Source organism: Neomonachus schauinslandi, chromosome 7, assembly GCF_002201575.2.
Source record: "Neomonachus schauinslandi chromosome 7, ASM220157v2, whole genome shotgun sequence".
Taxonomy (NCBI): Eukaryota; Metazoa; Chordata; class Mammalia; order Carnivora; family Phocidae; genus Neomonachus; species Neomonachus schauinslandi.
The window spans coordinates 8729852-8755577 of NC_058409.1; the positions used below are offsets into that span (position 1 = coordinate 8729852).

Genomic DNA, 25726 nt, shown 5'->3' on the forward strand with positions numbered 1-25726 from the left:
CATTGATTTTATATCCTGCCACTTTACTGAATTCCTGTATGAGTTCTAGCAGTTTTGGGGTGGAGTTTTTGGGGTTTTCCACATAAAGTATCATATCATCTGCAAAGAGTGAGAATTTGACTTCTTCTTTGCCGATTTGGATGCCTTTTATTTCTTTTTGTTGTCTGATTGCTGTGCCTAGGACGTCCAATAACTATGTTGAATAGCAGTGGTGATAGTGGGCATCCCTGCCGCGTTCCTGACCTTAGGGGGAAAGCTCTCAGTTTTTCCCCATGGAGAATGATATTCGCTGTAGGTTTTTCATAGATGGCTTTTATGATATTGAGGTATGTACCCTCTATCCCTATACTCTGAAGAGTTTTGATCAAGAAAGGATGCTGTACTTTTGCACTATTCTATCTTGTAAAAGATTTGTAATAGGGGCACCTGGGTGGCTCAGTCAGCCAAGCATCCAACTCTTGATCTCAGCTCAGGTCTTGATCTCAGGGTTGTGAGGTCAAGTCCCGCGTTGGACCCTGCACTGGGCGCCACATTACTTAAAAATAATAATAAATAAAAGATTTTTTTTTTTTACTGTAAACCATGCAACACTGTCTTTTATTATGTATGGGTTTTAAAAATTATTTCCTCAATCTCTCCATACACAGGCAGAAGTAAGTATACTGTTTAACATACTGGCACTGGGAAATATTGACCATTGCCTAGAGAAGGGAAAATTATCCTTAAAACATGCTTAACCAGGAGGCCAATTCATCTGCCGACCTCCAAGAACATGGAGATGAACATGATAGACAGACTGTCCCCCATCTGAACCTTCATTCACCACCATTTGATAACCCTTTTCAGGCCCAGATCAGCAGCACCTTTCTTTCCAACCATCATTACATGTCCAAGAAGACTTTCATCATCATCTTCTGCTACAGAAATCTGAGATAGAGGTTTCTTGGGTATCACCAGAAAATGAGTTGGTGCTTGAGGGGAAATGTCACGGAAAGCAAGACACTGGTCATCCTCAAAAACGATTTTGGCTGGGATTTCCTTGCGAATGATCTTCCCGAAGATCGTGTCACCACCAGGCCGCCTGGCCTGAGCCTTGGCGATCTCATCTGCCATCTCGGCCTCCCTCCCGCGCGGCCACCCCGGGGAGAAGCTCAAGAGGGCTAAATAAAAGATTTTTAATAGCTTGTCTTTTGATAAGAATTGCCGAGTTGGCAGAGCAAGGGTTGAAAGTCCTGGGAAATTGTGGGGCGCCTGGGTGGCTCAGTTGGTTAAGCGACTGCCTTCGGCTCAGGTCATGATCCTGGAGTCCCGGGATTGAGTCCCGCATCGGGCTCCCTGCTCGGTGGGGAGCCTGCTTCTCCCTCTGACCCTCCCCCATCTCATGCTCTCTCTCTCTCTCTCATTCTCTCTCTCTCAAATAAATAAATAAATAAAATCTTTAAAAAAAAGAAAGTCCTGGGAAATTGCACTTTATTTATGAGGTACCACTGGGCCATACACATGTCTGTGTAAGGGTCTACACCCGATTCCAATGTGGGGGGCGGGGTTCTTCACACATCCAAGTGATTCTCTGGATAAATAGCTGGGTGTCTCCAATTTAACTCAATTCTGACACTACCTACCCAGACAAAGCATCAGATTCTACAGTTCAAGGTATTAAAAACAAAACAACAACAATGAAGACTAAAAAAACAAAACAAAAAAACCCAGAGGCCCCAAATGGTGTCACTTAGACCCAAGTTCCCAAACCAGTGCTTAATACATAATATAATTGCATTTTTGACCTCCCCCAGAAATGTAGTCTTAACATGTCAGTCAGGAATTTTTTTCAATCCACGCAGAGTCTGCACTCGGTTCCTTTCCATGCCCCCAGAGAAAGAGATCATCTGCTATTCCCCCCCTAGAAAGCAGCCTCACCTAGAACCTTCCTTTTCTTGTGCTAATAATTTCCTTGCCTTATGCTCCTTCCATGAAAACTTTCCCATTCTGTACAACTCCTCAGAACTCCCCTCTACTTGCTAGATGGGATGCTGCCCGATTCATGAATCATTCAATAAAGCCAATGAGATCTTCGAATGTACTTGGTTGAATTTTGTTATTTAACAAAGGGCCCAGTCCTACAAGATTGCCTTCTTCCCATTTCAGAGGCCAATCACAAGTCCAGGTAGTAACCTGTGGTTCTGAGCCACTGGCTATCAATCAGATTCCCATGACCCCTCTCCTTGGGATAGATGAATTTGCTAAAGCAGCTCACAGAACTCAGAGAAACATTTTACTTACTGGATCACCGGTTTGTTATAAAAAGATATAACTCAGAAACAGCCAGATGGAAGAGATGCATAGGACAAGGATACCTTTGGGAAAGGGGCACAGAGCTTCCAAGCTCTCTGAGCATGCCACTCTCCCCAAATTTCCATGGGTTCCCAACTCAGAAGCTCTCCAAACCCCTTCCTTCTGGGTTCTTATGAAATCTTCATTATATAAGCATGGTTGATTAAATCACCAGCCACTGGTGATTTAACTCAATTTCCAGCCCCTAGAGGTGGGGTGGGGAGGGGCTGAAAGTTCCAACCCTCTAATTATCTGGCTGGGTCCACCAGCAACCACCCCCCATCCTTAGGTGCAATCCCAAAGTCACCTTATTAACGTAACAGAGGGCATCTTTGGTGAGCTCTTCCCTTAGGAAGTTCCAAGGGTTTAAGAGCTCCATGCCAGGAACAGGGACAAAGACCAAATGTGTATTTATTATAAACCACAAAGTCACACCATGGCAAATTGGCAGTTATATAAATGGGGTCAGGTCTCAGGGGTCTAGGCTGGAGACAAACTGTGGAACCACTGGCAAAGAGGTGGTTACTGAAGTCAAGTGCAAAGATGAGAAGATCTAAGGGAGAGGATGATGTGAGTTAGAGTTCCATTATGTCGGTAATGTCAATTAACAGCCTGGAATTGCAAAATCCTGAAATCCTAAAAGCAAATACAGATGGTCTAAAATTACTCATTCTCTCCCAGAATGTCAGCATGAGAAAAAATGCCATGATCTAGATTCTCTAACCTTTCTCTAAAGACTTAGCTCATCTGTGTAGAAGAGATCTGATCTGTAACACATTCCCTCACATTGGCAATCCAAGCTCCCTAGTAAAGAACAGGATGGCCTGCCTAATTTCGGTCACTATTTTTATAGCACATGTAAGTACCTAATGCTTTAGTCTGAGCTAGTCATCCTGCACCCACCTCTTCTATTAATGCAAGAGCAGATTCCCCAGATGTCTAGATCCAAATGAACAGTCACCGAATGCCAAAGGTAGCCTAATGTCCTTATATCACAGGGAACCTAGATTAGAAAGACTTAGAAAAATGGCCAGTTGGAGAACAAACTGGGGAGGTGGGTGGGGGATGGGTGAAACAGGTGATGGGTACCAAGGAGGGCACTTGTTGTGATGACTGAGTGTTCTATTTAAGTGATGAATCACTAAATTTTGCTCCTGAAACCAACATTACATGATATGTTAACTAATTAGAATTTAAATTAAAAAAAATTTTTTAAAAAAAGGCCATTAGGGAAAAAAGGTCAACATCATGGATAACCATAATCTAAGAATATTAAAGCCCATAAATTAAGTCTAGGTCAGTGAGTTACGTTCCTAGATTAATTGGGAACTGACATAATTGACTCAAATAATTGAACTTTATTTCATGTATCTCCATCACCAAAACATTTTGGACTGGGGCTCCTGGCTGGCTCAGTTTGAAGAACGTGCCACTCTTGAGCTTGGGATGCTGAGTTCCAACCCCCTGTTGGGTGTAAAGATTACTTAAAAATAAAATCTTAAAAAAAATTTTTTTGGACCATGTTCAATGTGATGATTTTTTCTTTGCCCCAAATCACATATGGAGGTTAATATAGACTGAAAATCTTTCTCATTTCCATAAATAACCTTTTCAAGTATCAAGTAACATCAGTGGTCAAACTACATACAAATGAACTGTGGATAGGTTGAAAACCTGAAAAGAGGTTTTTCTGTCTTTTGGTTGAATTAAAATGGATGAAGCAAAAAATTTTGCAGGGGGAGAAGCAGTTTTCTCCAACAGAGCTTCGATGAGACTATTTGAGATAGGCAAGCTGAAGGGACTCCATTTTAGGAAGGCTCCATGTCCGCTGTTTTTCTGCTAGACCTATTTACTCATGATCTAGATTTTGCCTCTGAATAAGCCAAAGAAGCTATGTTCCAATTCAAGGGGGAATCAGGAAAGTTATTGATGGTCTGAGTTTCGTCCAAGACCCCAAGCACCTGATAACACCTCAGAAGAGCCAGATCCCAAATATGTTCCAGAACACTCGCTTCAAACAAAAGTTGGCTTGACTGGCATCAAGACCCCTACCTTCAGTAATTTATGGAGTAATACCCACTGTTCACCTGACACTCACCTGTGATCAGACCTTACCTTGAATTCCTGAAGGAATACATTCCCTAGACCCTTTTCTAATATAAACCCCTAACCCCAAGCAATGGTAACACTTACTCTTCTCTTGGTTCCCGAGTCTCCCAGACATTCCATCTATTCTCTGTCACTCACGCCACTGGGTATCTGGCTCACGTTGGAGTTCTATCCTGGGTGAAGCCAAGGACGCTCTTGGCTGGTCCTGTGGGACCCTCCCCTGGGTCCCCGTCCTGCCTGCCTCATACTTACACATAAAAATTTTTTCAGGGGCACCTGGGTGGCTCAGTCTTTAAGGATCTGCCTTCAGCTCAGGTCATGATCCCAGGATCGAGTCCCGCATCGGGCTCCCTGCTCAGCGGAAAGCCTGCTTCTCCCTCTCCCACTTCCCCTGCTTGTGTTCCCTCTCTCGATGTGTGTCTCTCTGTCAAATAAATAAATAAAATCTGTAAAAAAATAAAAAAATAAAAATCTTTTTCAAAGAGGGCTTCAACCACCTCCTTTTAGACCTCAGACTTTCTAAATGGATTAAGTTCTTCTTTCCAGCTTATCTCTTACCTCTGGCCAAAGACCCTGCAGGTGAGGCATCCCCTGATGGGAACAAAACTACCCCTGCAAGCAATAAGGGCTGCCCTGAGCCAGCAAGACCCCATGTGACAGACCCCAAGACAAGGATCGAGGTGACCTTCACTGCCCACCTGCATGCACCTGATTTTTTTTTTTTAAGCTTTTTTTATTTGTCAGAAAGAGAGCACAAGCAGGGGGAGGGGCAGGCAGAGGGAAAAACCAGACTCCCCACTGAGCAGGGAGCCCAACACCGGGATCGATCCCAGGACCCTGAGACCATGACCTGAGCCGAAGGCAGACACTTAACTGAATGAGTCACCCAGGCGTCCCTCATGCACCTGATCTTTGTCCTGCGTTTTCCTTATATAAACCTGGAAGTATTTCAGCGCTTTGGACACAGTCATTGAGAGGCCAGTCCGTTGCCTTCCTGGTGTTGGCCTCACTGCAATAAGTCCTTTCCTGTTTCCCCACCACTCCTCTCTGCCTTTCAATTTTTTCAGCAGCAAAAGTAAGCTCTACGCCCAACATGGGACCCAAAATCACAACCCGCGATCAAGAGTCACATGCTCTACCTACTGAGCCAGTCAGGCGCCCCCCTGGCTACACTTTCGGAAGCAATTTATATTTTAGGGAAAAGGAACAACATGAAGGATAGTATAGAATATGAATCAAGACAGATTTGGGGGCACCGTCACCAAAGTACACACGTCTCTGCTCATGACTGGACAAGGTGCCACCTGACGGTAATTCTAGACTCTGTAGATAACTATGGAATTTCCCCTAGGTAAAATCCAGTAACTCCATCCATTTTAGAATCGATCATCTATATCTGAAAATGGCCTATGAATACTTCTTACCACCAAAATCCTCGACAAATCACTTGGCATTACCAACTTCAGAGTCCTAGTTTCCTTTGAAAATACTTACATGCTGAGCCCACTGAAGATCTCAAAAAGACTGAGAATTTATCTTCCCAATTCACTATGCCTCCCTTTCAAAACTCTGAGCCCTGGGACACCTGGCTGGCTCAGTCAGTGGAGCATGCGACTCCCGATCTCAGGGTCGTGAGTTCGAGCCCCACGCTGAGTATAGAGCTTACTTAAAAAAACAAACAAACCTGTGAGCCTTGAAAAACTCAAAGGCTTTCAGAGGCAGAGCAAGTAACAATGGTATAAGGTGACCCTGAGAAAGAAGATTGAACGCCCTGCCCAAGAGCAGGAAAGCATTCAAGTTCTCGTTGTTTTGTACAAGATTGGTATTTTTACAGACAAGGAAGCAGAACACATGCAGACACGTTCCTCCTTGGAGTGGCCACTCTGAAACCCTGTACCTTGGTCAGATTATAAGAGGAGGGGCGCCGGGGGGGCTCAGTGCTAAGCGTCTGCCTTCAGGTCATGATCTCAGGGTCCCCGTGAGGTGGGAAACAAAAGCAGAAGAAAAATACTAAATCTCCTTACTACCTACAGCCCATTGACAAGTCCTTGAAACAGGAAGAGTGACATTCCTCTAGGGACTCAGCTGCCTAGATGTTGATACTTTGCTAAAGGCAAAAAAACAATCCTAGCCCAACCCTCTCCCCGCTCCCAGATCCTCTAAGTCTACTTTAACATATAAAAATGCCTTTGGAAACTTCTTTGTCTCTAAATCCCAAGATACACGTTGGCAATCATCCCCCAAGCACATGACCCACTGATATACATCTGGAGGGTCTCATGACTAAGGTTTTATTAGACAATAATAAATGACCTTTTCCCAACAATGGCTAGCCCCCTCAGGGTCCTGGAAACCTTGCTTCCAAAATTCCTTAGAGACTTACACTATCTCTAACCCCCTCCCCCAACTTGAATGTGGGCCACTCCTCATAACCCCATTGTAGCTCTTTCTGCCCACGGGTCCTGTCCCGGTGCTTTAATAAAACCACCTTTGTGCACCAAAGATGTCTCAAGAATTCTTTCTTGGCTGTTGGCTTTGAATCCTAACGCTCTTTCCTACATCACTTGGATTGAGCCCCATTGCATCGGGCCCCTGCTCAGTGGGGAGTCTGCTTCTCCCTCTCCCACCACCCAGCCCCTCTGGCTCGTGCTCTCTCTCAAATGAATAAATAAAATCTTAAAAAAAAAAAATGTGTAAGAGCAAATACTAGAAAATCAAACTATCCAACAGTGAAATTCTGTGCTGTCATTAAAAACTAAGATTTAATGATGGAAATGATATTTTCAATTACTGTCATTTTAAGGGGCTTAGTACCCAATGAAACTGCATTTCAGCCTCTCCCAGAAAGGTCTTAACCCATCAGTCAGTCAGGTATGTTTCAATCAGTGCCTGGGAGTCAGCCATTCAGGGGGACCCTCTCCATCCCCCCAAAAGAAGATAAGGTCATCTACATGACAAGACCCCTTGCTTTCCTCCCAGATGGGAAAGCGGTCTTACTGGTAAGAATCCTTTTCTTCTGCTAAAAACTTTATCCCACCCTCCTTTAAAAGCCTTCTGCTTTGTACCTGTCCCTCGGCTTGTCCCACGAGATGTTGCCCAATCCATGAACTGTTTGATAAAGCCAATGATCCCCAAACTTAGTCGGATGGATTTTGTTGGGGTTTTTTTAAAGATTTTATTTATTTGAGAGAGAGGGAGACACAGCGAGAGAGGGAACACAAGCAGGGGGAGTGGGAGAGGGAGAAGCAGGCTGCCCGCGGAGCAGGGAGCCCGATGTGGGACTCGATCCCAGGACTATGATCATGGGATCATGACCTGAGCCGAAGGCAGACGCTTAACGACTGAGCCACCCAGGCGCCCCTGGATTTTGTTTTTTAACAAATGATACACTCTCCTTAGCAATGTTGGAGAATTCAAATAAGGTCTCTGATACGCAGTTAGCCTAGTTTCTGGAACACAGCAGTCAGTACACGGCCAACTTCAGAAATGATCGAACTTTATCAAGGCAAGTCTTTTAGCTGTGGGTACATTTTGCAACTAACACATTCTAGTATCCTCGGGGACCACGGGTCAGGATCAAGCAAATTCTATTCACATTCCGAAAGACACATGCTGAGAATTGGCTGATTTCCTTAAAGAGCTGAAGAGCCCGAGAACCTCTGCGTTGTTTTGGAAGCCTCAACATTTACACCATACGACACAGAATGTGGGGAGTTTCAATTAAATGTTTGCCTAAATGCCCAAGCTTTCAAAACTGCAGTAAAAGAAAACTTGGCCCTTACCTGTAAATCTCAGGAGGCCTACCTTGGAGTACGGCTCCCATTCCAGTCGAGCTGGCTCCATTTTCACCGCAAAGGAATTCTGCTCTGGTACCTCCGATCCCAGGTCCCTTAGGCATCTGAAAGCCCATCTAAAGCCTACGCGGTGAGCCGGGGATCAGCCGCCTTGGCCTCACCTGGAGCTGGTTAGCCATGCAGGTGCTCCAGTCCCTGCTCAGCCCTGCTCAATTAAAACCTGCATGTTAACCAGATCCCCAGGTGAGCCGCACGCCTTTAACACGTGCTGTGGCTTCTTAATTAGCCAGTCCGTCCCAGCTCCTGGAGCAGCCCGAGAAATCCATGCTGAACTAAGTTTCCCTGCGAAGCTGATGCTTGACTCGGACTAACACGGACTACCTGAGACCTTTTCCTCTGCGTGTTATGAGCGCCGGCTCCTTGTTACGTGATAACAAAGAAAGACGCCTGGGCCCTATGATCTTGGTCTCTCAGCATCTAGAGTTAATTTTTATCTGTCTGAATTCTACCTCAAGTGATTCATGTACCTCTTCCAGTTTGGCTTTGGACATTAGAGGCAAGTAATAGCAGGTGAACATACTATTTATGATTCCCCGGTACAATCGTGTATTTGAAGATATTCTGATCATTCCTAAAAGATATCTATGGCGTGAAAAGACCATTTTGGGGGAATGCTGTTGAAAAGCAGTGTTGTGAGGGACGCCTGGGTGGCTCTGTCGGTTGAGCGTCTGCCTTCGGCTCGGGTCATGATCCCAGGGTCCTGGGATCGAGTCCCACATTGGGCTCCCTGCTCAGTGGGGAGTCTGCTTCTCCCTCTCCCACTCCCCCTGCTTGTGCTCTCTCTCTAATAAATAAATAAAATTTTAAAAATAAATAAAAAATACAATCACACAGATACTAAATGACAAAACTCATATGAATCCAAAGCAAAAATCCACACCAACCACTACTTCGGACACGAGTTCCAAAGAATCACACAGGCAGTCAATGCTGTGAGAATTCCTCCTGCCAAATATAAAACAAGTATCTAACTTTGCCTAACAAGGCAGCACACCAACTTTCCTCCAAACCTATCAACTCCCACTAGATCACTGCTTCGACTCGTACTACAATGTACGGACGTCCACAGCATTTTACAAATGTCTTTAGGCTTCCTCACCACCCAACAATGTGAAGGCATATTAGGTACATTTAAGAAGGAATTCCAGTGTCACACGTGAGGGGCACCTGGCGGGCTCAGTCGAAAGAGCGTGCGACTCTTGATCTCAGGGTTCAGAGTTCAAGCCCCACCTTGGGGGGAGGGATCATTTTAAAAAAAATAAGGTTTTGTTTTTTTTTAAAAGTCACATGTTAAAGTTATGAGCAGAACTGGCAACTCAACAAATTTTACCAGGAAAATCATTTCTGGGCTACAGATACTTATTGTCAGATGTGCTTTGCCTGAAAGTGGAGAGATCAGTTAGGGCAAAAAGAATCAAAATGGCGAAACAAATTAAGGAGTGACGAAGTACCTTAAAACTCTCAAACTTCATCACATATTGAATCCACTCACCTCACCACATACAATAAAAGTTCAATTTATAAGTGATCTTCCAAGACCATGTCTTCAGCCAAGCCCAAGGTACACATTATAACTCCATCATGAAAAAAAACACAAAAACTTGTTTTGCTTAAGTCAAGGTGTTATAAAATGAAGATCTGAAAAAGATACTAATTTTATGGATCCATCATTGCAAAAATACTTGCTCTAGTTCCAAGATGGCAACATCCTAACTGCCTCTTCCTCTTGAAAGTCATCCCCTGCCCCCACAAAAAAATCACCCTAAAATAAAAATACACAGGAAACGGGGCGCCTGGGTGGCTCAGTTGGTTGGGCGATTGCCTTCGGCTCAGGTCATGATCCTGGAGTCCCGGGATCGAGTCCCGCATCGGGCTCTCTGCTTGGCAGGGAGTCTGCTTCTCCCTCTGACCCTCCTCCCTCTCATGCTCTCTGTCTCTCTCTCTGTCTCAAATAAATAAATAAAATCTTTAAAAAAAAAAAATACACAGGAAACTGAAAAGCCAACTCCAACTTCACCGCAACCAGGAGACCTGTGTAACCATTAACGATGCCGATGTGAGAACAGATGGACGAATGGCAAATGACCTGGTGGAGGAAAGTCAAATCTGAAAACTTGCAGAGGGAGGACCCTGTGAGCTGCAAGTTGATTTACCCACGCAGATCCCCGGCAGGCTCAGGACCCGCAGGGACCACATAGAGGAAGGCAGCAGAGGGTCCTAGGGCTTGAAAGCAGGAGAGATTCGAGGTGCTGGGATCCCGCAGTGATAAAAACTGGATACAACTCTTGTCTTGGTGGAGCTAATATTTTAGAGGATGCAGACAAAAGTGAAATGTCTAAGTGCTTCAAGAAAACAACTAAAGCAGGGAATGGGGAGTATGGTCTGTTGGGGGGAAGGACACAATTTAAAGGAGTTAAGGACGCCTGGGTGGCTCAGTTGGTTAAGCGTCTGCCTTCAGCTCAGGTCATGATCTCAGGGTCCTGGGATCGAGTCCCACGTTGGGCTCCCTGCTCAGCAGGTAGCCTGCTTCTCCCTCTGCTTGTGCTCTATCAAATAAATAAAATCTTTTAAAAAAAAATTTAAAGAGGAGTTAGGGTTCTCGCTGAGAAAAGATCAAGGTGAAGGATTGTGTGGCGACCTGGAGCAGCAGGAATTTGCAAAAGTCTCACGCTTTTTTTTGTAATTGAGAAAAAGTGATGGTGCAAGGGCTTGAGATAGACATTATTAGTGCTCCCCTGGATCTGGTGGTCTCCCGCCTGGGCACTTGGAGAAAACCAGAGAAGTTCCTCACTGCCATGCCTGCAGGTTTCAGCACCACGTGATTAGTTCGAGCTAATGAAACATGAATGCAAGTGATGTGCTGGGGCATTAGTAGCTGTTGGGGACTCTCCAGCCTCTTTTTCTAGAAACTATGTAAACTTGCAACATTAGAAACCCCATGCTAAGACGGCATCGCAAAGCATAGGGAGCCTGACCCTGGCATCGACCGCGGAGGAAAGCCAGGGCTGGGCTACAAGAGATTTTGTGAGAGCCAAAAATCCATACGGTTAAGTCCAGAGGTCTCAGGGTTTCTTAGGAGAATTTAGTTATGCAACTAATACACAGCTGAAGGAAGGAGACCAGACAGGAAGCTATTACGGTGATCAGGTAAGAATGTTGTTTGTACCGGAGAGGTGGGATGAAGTGGACTCTGGATGGTCCCAAGGTTGAGCCAAGGGACTGTTGGAAGGTTAGTGCAGGGGACAGCTAACCCCCCCTCCCCAAACGCTGGCTCCCACTTCCCAGGCCCCTCCCAGCTCTCCTGCCCGCCTGGCCCACCACCACTACTCATCCCTTCCAGAGAAGACAGGAGGTGGAGCTTCTGAAGAAAACTGGAGAAATGACTCAGGGACAGTTAAGGACACAGGAGATCTCCCAGGTAATGGTTTTCTAAGTCTTCATTTTTGTGTTTTATTATTTCAGGACATCATAAATACCCTTATTTAAGCAGTCAGCACAATGGCCAATAGCCTTTTCCCCCTCAAGTACACCAAGCTCCTTCCCAATTGCTCCAACTGTTCTCCATTTAAGCCACCCCCCCGCCCCCCGCCCCCAGACGCCTGCTTCCCCATCTCCACCCCAGGAAGATGATCCCCGCTGTCCGCATCTGGAAAGAGCCCTTCCTTGCTGGGTGGCCGCCCATAGGGTTTAGTCAATAGGCAGCACCAACAGATCCAGTGAAGGGTATTTCTGACTCCGTGTCCTGGTGCCCCATCTCAGGGGTTAGCTGCCTCTCACGGTGACCCCAACTCCCACTAAGCAACCCTTTCTTAATGTCTCTCTCCCCCCAACATCTTGGAACATGATTTCCCCTTGCTGTCCCTGCTCCAGAGGCAGTAATGGCTTTGGGTGGTGGCTCGTCCTCCCATGGCCTCACCATTGCTCGTTTCTTCAGGGTGGCTCACGTCTCAGTAACCCTTTCATCAGTGTTTCAAGGGAACCCTCTAGGGTGAAGGCTACTTCCTGCCAGCACGCTCACCAGTTCGTGATCTCAAAGCCTTCTTGAGCTCCTTGTTCTCTCCACCCAGCATGCACTTCCCTTGGCTCTTTGTACGGCCAGCTCCTTCGTGGTGAGCTGTCAAACTTCTAGTGCCTCCTCAGAGGGGCGTCCCTGACCGTCACCAAGTCTAACAGAGCCCCCTCCTCAAACACTCTCCAGCACTTTCCATTTCCTCAAAAGGAAGCCCCTAAGAGCAGGAACCTGGCTGGGCGGTCTTGGTCACCTTACACCCAGTACAACAGCTCAATGTCTCAGAAACAGCGGAGTTAAAAACTTTCTGTAAATAAATGAACTGGGTTCCCAATCAAAAACGTAACTAAATTCCTTCAGGTTTATTTGTTGAAGCAAGAGAGTCCTAAGAATCAATTCTCAGGATGTTAATCGCCATTAACAAGACGGTAAACATCCTCTAAAATGAATGCACACCTTCTGGTCGAACGTAATTTCTTACGCAGATTCTTGCCTTTAATGCTTGGTTCTCCACTTTCTGTAGCAAGGCCAGGATTGATGATATTCCCACGTGGGACACACTCCCAGGGTCTAATCAGATGACGACCCAGAGTGTATTCAATGCCTCAGAGATAGCTCTGAGTCCTACCACTTTCCCGAAAGCAACTGCGAATATGAGAATTAAGTTATTATACAGTATCATGGGGATAGCCTGAATTGTTTGTTTTTTTTTTTTAAATGAAGACCCATCAAGCATGAGTAACAATTCATTGTGACACACAACTCCTAGAGCCTGATGGCCCAAGAATATGAATGTGAACTAAAGAACAGTCTTCTGATCAAAATCTGATTATGGAGCAGAAAAGGAATAGGAGACAATCTGATCAATTAGCTGAGGTAAACTAGTTTCACGTTAAGCTTTTCTAATGATCACTTCGACAAGAATTAGAGCTAGTTAAGTACATGCCCAAAACAACTTCATGTAAAACCTTAGGTCTGAGTCAATATATTCAGCTGAACATCTCTTATCAACAATTTGTCTCCATTTTCCACATAAATACACTGAGAATTCCCAGGATGCAGTTCAATAATTACACTTATTTCAATTTTTATTAAAAACGAAAGAAATCCAGAACGATTTCTATACAACTATACAAGGTTTTACCCGCCTTCCCTATGCCTGTTAAAGCTTTATGTTTAAAACGTCTACAGGATTATGTGCTTACACAGGCTTGAGACTCAAACCTTACCACACACGTGACGTGAGCAGCCTTCACGCACAATGGTCCACATAACACTGCGGATGTGTTTAGTTCAGCCTATGTCGTAAAGTGCTATTCATCGGTGGGAAAGTAACAAAGTCTACTCAACACTGAATTTCGCCACAGTATCTCCTACTTGGGTTGGGGATAAAAAAGCTAATTTGATGCCACCAGCCTGAAGAACAGACTTCCACTTAGAAATATATATTAAAAACAAACAAACAAGGAAACCAGACAAGACCTAGGATTTTGGTTGTTCTATCAAAATAGGTCAAAAGCCTTTCAAAATCATGAGTGCTACAATGTACAGCAGTCTAGCTTCTGAACATTTTAACTTCTAAAAAATAAGCAGTTTAAATAAAAAACATCTAAGTAAAAGGCATCTTTCAAAAATGAATGTAAAATTTCAACTAAAATATTAATTCTGCAAATCAAAAGAACTTTTAAAAGGGTACACACAGTCACTATGATTTTCGTTATTATTCCTAACAACTAAATTTGTCTTTTACTTACCTTTACAAATGCTTATTACCAAACAATGGGCCATAGAAAAGAACATCCAACTGACCAGTTACTCCATATTTTAGAATAATTTAATGACATTAAAAATAAACCATGAACTTTCCAAACATGTAAACATAAGCCAGGACAATCTGATATATAGTATCAGTGCCAAAAAATGAAAATCATAAAATCATAGGACACGGTAAGAGAGCAAAAGAACAAATATGCCAAATATCAGTGAATCGTCACTAATATTTGTGAAAAATAAATTATTTGCTATAAGCTCAGATACTTTCATAGAGTAAGAAAAACTGAAGACAAATTTTACATGAAAAGTTTCGTGTGTTAGCCAAGAACTCTGTGTTCCCTGCAAAAAAACAAAAACAAAAAATGATGTTTAACTACACATGCAGATGTGGACATTACAGCTAAAGGAACTCTTCAAAATATCCTTAAAAATACAATTTGTAGTCTTAAAAGAAAACAAAAAGCAGTATTCATTTTCCAGGGAATATACTCTGAATATCCATTATACACCTCAAAATACATAATTTTCCATTTAAATATACTACCATTTCTATGGCCTTTTTACCTATCCATACTTTTGTTTTCCTATGAAGAACATGCGAGACACAAGGCTAAGTACGAATTCCCACCCATAAGGCATCTAAAAAATCTCTTAAAACAAACATGATACAAAATGAAAAACCAAACACAAAAGAAACATAATAAATACTTTTGTATCCCCCCCCCAAAAGAAATATAAGTATCAGCAACAGGGCTGACATAAATAAATTAGATTTCCTGTTCGTAAAAAAAGAAACACAATCCAGTTACAGAGTTAACCATTTCAGAGTTAACCAGGAGAGAGGGTCTCTACTCTCCCCTGGCTTGTGCAAGTCAGGACGACCACACGGACGAGGCAGGACTGTTTGGGTTTTCCGATTTAAGAAGAAACACACACAAAAACAAGTGTGGCCACGGACTACTTAGATGATATGTAATTAGTTAGGAAGGTTAACACCAAGGCATTATTCCGTTTCCCTTTTCCACCTTAAGTCACTGATGCTTAAACTACATGTGCTCTTGGTATTCCAGGTATTTTGCCGAGATGGGTTCCTCAAGCTGAATTCCTCCACTGCCCATTAATGCAAATGCTGGGTACATGGTGTGCGAGCAGTCCACCTGGCGCTCGTACAAACATTTCATGTGATCCATGTCAAAGAAAGCCACTCTGCCTTTATCACAGTCAAGGAAAACCCCTATGCTTGTGGGCATGGGGAGAACTCTGTTCTCAGGTTCATTGGCAGAAGTGGCGGACTTGGGGATGAAGAACTTCTTCATGCCTATGGTGACCAATGTGAACGGCTGTGAGGAATCAAAGCACGCATCTTCGCTTCCACTGTCATGGCCGCTGTCTTGCTCATATCTAGAACACAACACACGACAGTCTGAGCTGGGTCACCAGCCACAGGCCTTCGGCTGGCCTCAAAACGTTGTCATAAGATGCTATACATTGCTTTAAAATTAAACCATACATCAAAAACTTTCTATTAAAACACAGATCAATTAAAAACATGACGACTACACACTGCCATTTAGAATGGTACCAGAGACTCAGCCCCAAATTCTGTGTCACGAAATATCATAAAACATCTATATATACATGCAGATGAGAAAAATAATAAAAACCTGTAAAATAACTCAGGACTTTGGCCTATCAAAACTGAAGTGGGGGAAGGGTGCCTAGCTGGCTCAGACTCGGTTTCGGGCTCATGAGTTCGAGCCCCACACTGGGTGTAGAGATTACTTAAATAATAATAAAGTGGGGGAAGAAAACTGAAGGGAACTGTCGTAGATTAAATATTCACAGCACATAATCATATGTAAAAAAAATATATAAAACCAAGACGTGTGCCCTAATGCAAGGAATTACCAAACTAAAGTAAAATACATGGGCACTGCAAAACAATGCAGGAGAAAAAGTCATGTTTCATGGTCCTAAGAACCCTCTTTCTGGATTGAGATTTCTACATGGATCTATGAGGTAAGCAAGCACGAAGGTTTTCTTCCCATAAGTATAAAACAGTAGCAGTTTATATACATTTTTGATACAAAGGTCCTTCCATTTTCTTCCTATGCATAATTCACTTTTTATATATTTGTGATTACATTACATGGACGCTTTTAATCGGGTTTTCTCACTTCTTTTTTTTTTTTTTTTAAAGATTTTATTTATTTGAGAGAGAGAGAATGAGAGAGGGAGTGCACACATGAGAGGGGGGAGGGTCAGAGGGAGAAGCAGACTCCCTACTGAGCAGGGAGCCCGATGCGGGACTCAATCCCGGGACTCCAGGATCATGACCTGAGCCGAAGGCAGTCGCTTAACCAACTGAGCCACCCAGGCATCCCGGGTTTTCTCACTTCTAATATTTTTTATGTTACAAGCTTTTTACACATTAATACCAATACTCTATCAATATTCTAGGTCTATTGTACTGTGTTTAATCGACCATGTCCCAATTACAATTTTCATCGTTTTGTCAATTTCTCACCCTTGTGCAAAAAGCTTTTCCTATTAACTCAGATTATTCATTTGGGATTCTGTTCACACAATGATGGGGTCAAAAATGATCTGTGTGGACTAGCAGACCTTATGCCATCTAATACAACGAAACCATACAATCTCGGTTCAATAATCGATCTCTTTTTCTTTTAAAGATTTTGTTTATTTGTCAGAGAGAGACACAGCGACAGAGAGAACACAAGCAGGGGGAGTGGGAGAGGGAGAAGCAGACTCCCCGCTGAGCAGGGAGCCCGATGCGGGGCTCTATCCCAGGACCCTGGGATCATGACCTGAGCCGAAGGCAGACGCCCAAAGACTGAGCCACCCAGGTTCCCCAGGCAGACGCTTTTTAACTGACTGAGCCACCCAGGTACCCCAAGAATTCCAGTTTCTTAGGAGATTGATTATTGAGGGACACCTAGGTGGCTCAGTGGGTTAGGCATCTGCCTTCGGCTCAGGTCACGATCCCAGGGTCCTGGGATCGAGCTCCACATCAGGCTCCGCTTCTCCCTCTCCCACTCCCCCTGCTTGCGTTCCCTCTCTCGCTGTGTATCTCTCTGCCAAATAAATAAATAAAATCTTTAAAAAAAAAAAAGAAAGAAAGAAAGAATTCTTGGATGTGGAAACCTGTGTCCCATGACCCAATTTTGTAAAGTCCTTACAAGGGAGTTTAAAAAAATTGTGTCTCGTAACAAAAGAACAACGTTGTATTAATTTGGAAGTATGGCAATTAGAAGCATTTCACCATACATGTGAGTAATACTTATCATCACAGAAGTAAGGTGATGGATATGAAAACCTTTCAAAATTTTAAACTGCAAAGCACAGTCGAGAAGTATCCAAAACAGGCTTATTTCCTCATGGCACCAGAAATGAACTGCGAAGTCTCATTACTCATCGTGGAACTAAAAGACAACTGGACCCCTTTCCTTAGCCAAAGCCCCAGAGTCTAAGGAACGCACTCCATCTGTGTTAAGTAGACCCAAGGGGATTTCCGGGCTTGCCTTGCTCAACAAGGATGTTTACTTGTAAAAGGACTCTCGAGTTCTAGATCAGTAGAAGAACCTACCTTGGGCTAACGGCATCACGGGGAGAACGGAGCCATTCCTGTAGTTTATCACTGGAAGCTACTCCTGCTTTGACCAGGTATGAATACGGCTCCACACGGAAGGCCCAGAAGTGCTTCCCCTTGGTAATTCCAACATCTCCAATGATGTAGTCCAGGCTTGTGTAATAACCTACTTGGATGCGCTCCGCGGCAAGCAGGAGATTAAACCCAGCTCTGCTCTCTACGCGGTCTCTCTTCAAGTTCAGCAAGAGGTGTTCATTATTATAGCCACATTTTTCATCAAAGAGGAAACTGAAAACTGCAAAGAGAGCTTGAAATTAGTCTGATGACTACGTGTTAGCATTTCTGTAATCGGCGGTTAAATCCGATCGGGTTTTGAACCAGAAATGACCGAAATGAGCCGTGAAGAGGAATGGTTCACACTACCCTTGATAAACTGGGACAAACCAACTCCCCGATGGGGAAATCACTTCCAGGAAATTCTCTACACCAGAACATCTTCAGAAAAGTCAAAAGGCAGAAGGAAGCATTTTAAGTGTATGAGAAAACCTATGAATGGGGTTCCTTGCAACAGATACAGCAGATCTCTTCTAAATGTTTTTACACTACTGGATCTGTCCCTTTTCTCCTTAAAGTAAGGGACTGTACATTTTCATAATTACCTGTACATTTTCCTAAACATGTATTCCACATTTTATAAATGTGTAAAATATTAGCAATTTTAATAGGGGCTCTTCCTTATCAATCAGTATGGCAGACATGAGACATAGTGCATGATGTTTAAAAAAAAAAAAGGCAAAGGTTTTGGCTTTAGAGAGATGAGAGTTGTAATCCCTGCTCAAGGATTTAAATGGAGTTTAACTGAACCTTTAATTTCCTCAACGACAGGATGGACATAATGCCACTCTCCTAAGTCTCTATCAACTCAAATACATGAGCATTGGCTGTTAGCCCCAAAGTGGAAACAATTCAAATGTCCATCAACACATGAATGGATACAGAAAATGTGGTCTATCCATACAATGGAATAGTATTCAGCCTAAAAAAAGCAAGGCAATTCTGGTACATGCTACAACAAGGATGAAGCCCCAAATACGCCAGGCACGGAAGGACTAGATCAATCCCCTTCTATGAGGTACACGCAATTCACAAAGGCAGAAAGTAGAAAAGAGGTTCCCAGGCTCTGTGGGAAGGAGGAATGGGAGTTCGTGTTTAATGGGCACAGAATTTCATGTGGAAAAAACGAAGATGTTCCAGAGATGTGAGTGGTGGTGGCCGCACAACAGTGTGGATGTACTTAATGTCACTGACCTGTACCCTTAAAAATGTTTAAAATGATCATTTTTTACTATATCATATACCACAATAAAAAAAAAAAAGTCTAGTAGCAAGCTAAAGCCATTCTCCATTTATAGGCTGACCACTCTTCCTGGTAATGTCTACTATCCTGTTGTGATCATTCCTGCTTCCAGTGGATCTCAAAAGTCTCCCAGTTTGCAAAATATATTTGATTGGTCACCCCATTCATACAGCTTCTCTCAGAAAAAAGCAAGCCAATTTGGGGGGCGCCTGGCAGGCTCAGTCAGCGGAGCGTGCGACTCTTGATCTCGAGGCTGTGAGTTAAAGCCCCACATCGGGTGTTGATATTACTTAAAAATAAAATCTTAAAAAAAAAAAGACAACTTGGAACATGTCCTTGCTTCCTTCCCCGTCCACCACATCACCGAAAACTGCAGCTACTTCCAGGTTTCTTTTTAATTCCACTTTCAGTCAGAGAGACAAGAAAGGGGAAACTACATAAATGGTAAAATATCACCTTAATACTTACAAATCCATCCCCACACTCTCTGTTGGATTTTATTCAAATTCAAGAAGAACAATGCTAGCCAACCCTGATTTGTATTTGTATTCTAATTTTTTTTAAATTGGCCACAATGGGCCTGAAAGTAGTGGCGAGTACACTTCAGACAAAAGAGGAAGGAAAGACAATAGTGTACGAAATCCAGGCACATGAGCCACTGAAATCTGGTGGCGGCAGTGGGGTCTGGAAACCAACTGGAGGAACCTTGAAGGCAGTGACCAACAGGCCAGAAGGTTTTCCTGCTAAGCACAAGAAGCACAAGTTTGGTTCTGAAACCGTGTTGTCCACGGAGACGCTGCAAGGAGCATCTAACCTGGTGATTCTCATTCTATAAAAATCTACAGGTGCTCTACTGTAAGGGGCAGCAGTGGTTTCTGCCTCGGAAGGTGGGGGAGGGGGCTGGGAAGGGGAGCTTTTGGGGGAGGGGGCAGCTACCATGTGGTTCTACTATACACCCTCCAACCCCGCCTACCGGGAATCACTGAGTTAGAAAATCTGGACAAGTCAGAAGGAGGTTAATCACAATGATATTTCATATTATAATTTTTTTTAAAAAATCTACCTAGAACTATGTTGTAGAGCTTTTTTTTTTTTTAGATTTTATTTATTTATTTGAGATAGAGATAGAACGAAAGAGAGAGCAGGAGGAGAGGAGGGGGAGGGGGAGAAGGTGGTTCCCGCCGAGCAGGGAGCCCGATGTGGGACTCAATCCCAGGACCCGGGGATCACGATCTGAGCTGAAGACAGACGCCCAACGACTGAGCCACCCAGGCGCCCCAGGCAGACGCTTTTTAACTGACTGAGCTACCCAGGCACCCCTGTTACAGAGATTCCTATACACTTATCAAAAACACAGAACTCTACTGTTTAAAACCTGTAAGGTAGCATCTATGCCATTTTAATCTCAAATTAATAGCCCTGCTCACTCAAATGTCATGTTTTTCTGTATCTGATGTCAGGCTAAACTCTAATCCCGTTCCCAGACTACCTGATGAAATTCACGTATTCAGTCTATTTCTAAATCCTAGCTGGGGATGGAACCTATTTTCTAGAATTTTTTTTTTTTTTTAAACAAATGAGAGCTGGTTTCAGCGTGGATCTAGACAGAGATGCTGGCTAGGTTATTTTTTATCAAGGTCTCTTCTGACTCTAAGACCTTCTGAGTCCCAGTATTCACAATACCTGGAGCTGGAGGGGTATGGAGGATCAGCTCCCTGCTGCAAGGGCTGCAGATCGAACCCTTGTAGGCTCTCACTCGGAAAGCATAGTTACAATTGCTTTCCAGGTCTGAGATGACTTTGCTCGTGCCACACACTTCAATCTCGTTCCACGACAGCATTTCTTCATCTCTGTTAATCTTCCGATATTCAAGAACATAGCTATCCGCTTTATCCTTCTCGGGATGGTTCCAGTTGATCAGAGCATTGTTATACACTTTGCTCTGTTCCTCATTGATCTCTGGCACATCTATGCCTGAAAGCATCAAGAAAAGATGTTAAAATATCGGTCTTTCAGAACCTCTATGTTCCTCAATAAAAATGATGTACCAACGAGACTTCAATGATTTCTGTCCGGTCCAAGAATTTTCTAAGTTTGTAATGCTGTGTATAAGGAAAAGAGGAATTCTGGCAACGTACAACACGGACGGGCCTGTGGACACACAAGCTGAAATACGCCAGACACCAGAGACATACGCTGACAACGCGATCCCACTTCTATGAGGAATCTCCAAGAGCTGAGTTCACAAAATCAGACACTGGAATGCTGGCTGCCGGGGCTGGGGGAGGGAGCAATGGGCAGTTATTAATCAAGAGGCATGAAATATCAGTCAAGTAAGACAAAGAAGGAGATCTCAGTACAACATCATACTCAGAATCAATGCTGCTGTGTTCCACGCTTAGAATTTAAGAGAACAGATCTCGAGGTAAGTGCTCCTACCACAAAATTGAAAATGAAAAAGAATTAAGCATGGGCGCCTGGGTGGCTCAGTTGTTAAGCATCTGCCTTTGGCTCAGGTCATGACCTCAGGGTCCTGGGATCGAGTCCTGCTTCTCCCTCTCCCTCTGCCCCTCCCCCCTGCTTGTGCTCTCTGTCAAATAAATAAATAATTTTTTTTTTAAAGATTTTATTTATTTATTTGACAGAGAGAGACACAGCAAGAGAGGGAACGCAAGCAGGGGGAGTGGGAGAGGGAGAAGCGGGCTTCCCGCTGAGCAGGGAGCCCGATGCGGGGCTCGATCCCAGGACCCTGAGATCATGACCTGAGCCGAAGGCAGACGCTTAACGACTGAGCCACTCAGGCGCCCCATAAATAAAAAATCTTAAAAAAAAAAAAAAGGTATAATTTAGGTTTATAACTGAAAGGAAGAAGGAAAATGACAAATAAGGAAAAAAAAATTCAATTTAGCTTTACATGTTATATTCATTCTGAAACACCATAAATTAAAGTTTTTAACCTATGCCTTTCAATTTCCACCTACTAAAATAACAACACTGGACTTGAAATTTTTAATCTGTGTCCTCCTAGAATTATTTTAATTTTAAATCTTTTAAATCTAAGTTGGGTGAGTCTAACAAAGTTCAATGAAATATTACACAATTTTCTTTCAGATTTTCTTCCAAAGAGTTGCAAAGCAATTTAAATGAATTTTTCTTGGCATAAATATGATACATAGTATTTTTTGTAAGAGAATCAGAAACTACATAAAAGACACTTTAAGTAACTCAAAGATAATCACTACAATAATTTTGTACAGATCCTGCCAGTGTTTTTCTCCCACTGGCATTTCACTCCATGGCTGTAACAACATTTAACAATTTTCAGAAACGGGTTTCCAGTTTTTCATAAAAACTATGATACAAAAGTATCACAGCTAAACCTCTGTGCATATGCAGAATCCCTTCCATAGAAGAAATTCCAATAAGCTTAAGTGCTTAGGATAAGCTATGAAAGTCACACACGCACATAACACACATTTACATCAAATCAGAGAAGTATATGTAGTGAAAATAAAAGTATCCCTCTTAGCCTCCCCCAGATATATATAAGCAATGTAGTGGCATGTCTGTGTATGGTCCGTTTATGCAACCCAATGTTATACAGCCGTGCGAAATCTGGAAAGTCATTCAAAATACATTTAGGGGGCAAAATTACATGAGTAGTACATACTCCACCCCATACCCCTTTCTTTTCTTTTTTTGAAACATAGCTTACAAAAAAAATGTGCATGCAGGAAACAATGAGACCATCCGTCAGTCAGAAGCTGGGTAACAACTTTCCATGGTCACCCATCCTCTACACTTCGTTCTTTGTTAGACACTGGTCCAATCCAAGATTACCAACCTTCAACATCATCTTTCCAAGGACTGTTTTGGGACCCCCAGGGATGAGAGGACCTTGTTCTCCTAAGTAAACTAGCATGTATATGAAAAACAATTCAAGTATACCTTTTGGAAAAAGGGAGACTATAGTACCTGAGAATTAGCATTTGAAAGAGTAACAAATACATATTTGGAAAAAGAAGATCGTTATAATAAAATAAGCACATATTCAGGTGCCTGGGTGGCTCAGTCAGTTAAGCGTCCGACTCTTGATTTAGGCTCAGGTCATGATCTCAGGGTCCTGGGATTGAGCCCCACATCACGCTCTACACAAAGCTAAAAGTCTGCTTGAGGACTCTCTTTCCCTCTCTCCCTCTCCCCCTTCCCCCTCAACTCGCGTGCACTCTCTCACTCTAAAAATAAATAAATAAACGCTCTAAAAATAAATAAATAAATCTTTTAAAAAAAAAAGATAAGCACATATCTGAAAGGAGATTCAGGTATAGATTTGAAAGAAAGCAGGTCGTGGTAATAATCCTTCAGAGTTTTTAACTTTAATTTTTTTTTCTTGTTTTTAGGTAGGCTCCGGGCTCAATGTGAGGCTTGAACTCACAACTCTGAGGTCAAGACCTAAGATCAAGTCGGATGCTGTACTAAGCCACCCACCCAGGAACCCCTAGAATTTGCAACTTCAAACAAGACAAATTTCTTCCAGATGATTACAAATCCACACATACATTCTTATACAGTCATCAATCCGTAAGTATTCCATTCTAAGGATTGAACTGTTCACCAGCACTAGAAGAGAAACCGGGGATGGGGGGGCGGGGGGGGGGATATGAACCAGGCAAGAAGGGAAAAAGGAAAGGAAGACCTCCCCACTGGGGAACAGCAAAACACAATCGTAAGCGCGTGTTATGGCCCCAAAATTCGCATGCTGAAGTTCTAACCCCCGGTACCTCAGACTGTGACTTTATTTGGAGAAAGAGTCTTTATAGAGGTAATTAAGTTAAAATGAACTCATTAAGATGGGAACTAATCCACCATGACTCGCATGACTGGTGTCCTTATAAGTAGAAATTTAGACAGACGTGTAGATGGAAGGCCACGTGAAGACACCGGAAGGCTGCCATCTGCAAGCCAAGGAGAACAGCCTCAGAAGAAACCAACCCTGCTGGGCGCCTGGGTGGCTCCGATGGTTAAGCGTCTGCCTTTGGCTCAGGTCATGATCTCAGGGTCCTGGGATCGAGTCCCGCATCGGGCTTCCTGCTCCTTGGGAGCCTGCTTCTCCCTCTGCCTCTCTCTCTCTCTCTCTGTCTCTCATGAATAAATAAATAAAATCTTTAAAAAAAAAAAAAAAAGAAACCAACCCTGCCAACACCTTGATCTCAGACTCTGAGCCTCCAGAACTGGAAGAAAATACATTTCTGTTGTTCAAGGCAGGCAGTCTGTGGTATTTTGTTTCGGCAGCCCTCACAAACTAATTAATACAGCCAGGTAAACACTTAAAACCTCTTGGAGTCAGTTTTAGCCTGGAGACATCATTTCTAGGTTTCTGCCCTAGAGAAACCCACATACGTGTGCACAAGTGAACACTGACGAAGGTGTTCAACAGAGCAATGGAGAAAAAAACAGAAACAAATTGTCTCTCGGTAGGGAAATGGTTTATATAATGAAATACTATACACAGCTAAAATATAGCTTTCAACCAGAACTTTGTGAGTAACAAGTATCTTAAACTTCATTTTCTTGAAAAACAATTCACAGAAAGGATACATATGCAATGTGATGCCATTTATTCAATGCGTTTTTTAAAGATTTTATTGATTTATTAGAGAGAGTGATCATGCACGCACGCACGCATCAGGAGAGGGAGGGGCAGAGGCAGAGGGAGAAGCAGGCTCCCTGCCGAGTGAGGAGCCCAATGCGGGGCTCGATCCCAGGACCCCGGGAACATGACCTGAGCCGAAGGCAGATGCTTAACGACTGAGCCACCCATACAATGTTTAAAAACCACACAAACCAACAGAATATATACTCTTTAGCAGAAAAACATGGTTTTTCATACTGTCAAACCGAAGAGTGCATTTTTCCCACGTAATGTGAACTCCGACTACAAGAGTAAGAAGCTTTTGCCCGTCACTGAAACTTACCACTAGAGAAAAAGGACAATTCTCCAAGAAGTTCTGTTTGTTTAGATGTATTAACAACATAGTCTTCAAAAGAAGTCTGAGCCGCGGGTCTAAAGCTCTTCAAAGATTCTGTAGCTTTCTGTATTCTGCAGACAGATAGAGTTTATATAAAAACAACTCCGTAAAAGGCCCATCAGACTAAACATCTGCAATGTGATTAAAAAAACCAAAAAAACCACCACGTCGCTCAAGGTTCCAGTTAAGAGTGCGGCAAGGGTGTCTCTGCAGAGCACTGCATTAGGAACCCCAAGAGCTCAAGGTGAAACACAGAGCGGGACTGAAGGTCGCTGCCAAGGAGATTCTAAATTCAAAGCAACGTACCTGAGGTGGAGCTGTTTCGCTGTCTGTACGAAACAGGACTGATCCGTCTCCTTAAGCACTTCTTGGGCATATCCCACCAGCCCATTGTTCTCTAGAAGCCCCTGATATTCCTCCACTTGAGTCTGAAATTTGTCTAGTCTTAGCTTCTTGGAAGCATCAATTGCTTTCAAAACAGATGATTTCCTCTCTTCTAGGATTTCAAAGAGCTTCTCAAAATGTGTGATTGCTTCTTCTTTTGCTCTCTCTCCGTTACACTATTATAAAACGAGCGAAAGCGTTACCTCACCTGCTAAATCCAAATGTCTTTTCTCAAAATAACCAAAATTTAGTTTTGTCCGACTGACATTT

The 25726-nt window shown here is 43.2% G+C and overlaps 1 protein-coding gene and 1 pseudogene across 1 annotated transcript in view; both read right to left on the bottom strand.

Annotated features, from left to right (window-relative positions):
• Positions 1–729: 729 nt before the first annotated feature.
• On the bottom strand, positions 730–1113 carry LOC110591124 (annotated as a pseudogene).
• Positions 1114–15021: 13908 nt separating this feature from the next.
• The window catches only part of TRIM36 (tripartite motif containing 36), a 33814-nt gene continuing 23109 nt past the window's right edge, over positions 15022–25726 (bottom strand). Inside the window, exons 6-10 of the mRNA XM_021702171.1 lie at positions 25379–25632; positions 25019–25143; positions 20727–21017; positions 17684–17981; positions 15022–15477 (exon numbers count right to left, since the gene is read on the bottom strand). Coding sequence (XP_021557846.1) covers positions 15123–15477; positions 17684–17981; positions 20727–21017; positions 25019–25143; positions 25379–25632 — 1323 coding nt within the window. The 3' untranslated portion in view covers positions 15022–15122. The remainder of the gene's footprint in view (positions 15478–17683; positions 17982–20726; positions 21018–25018; positions 25144–25378; positions 25633–25726) is intronic.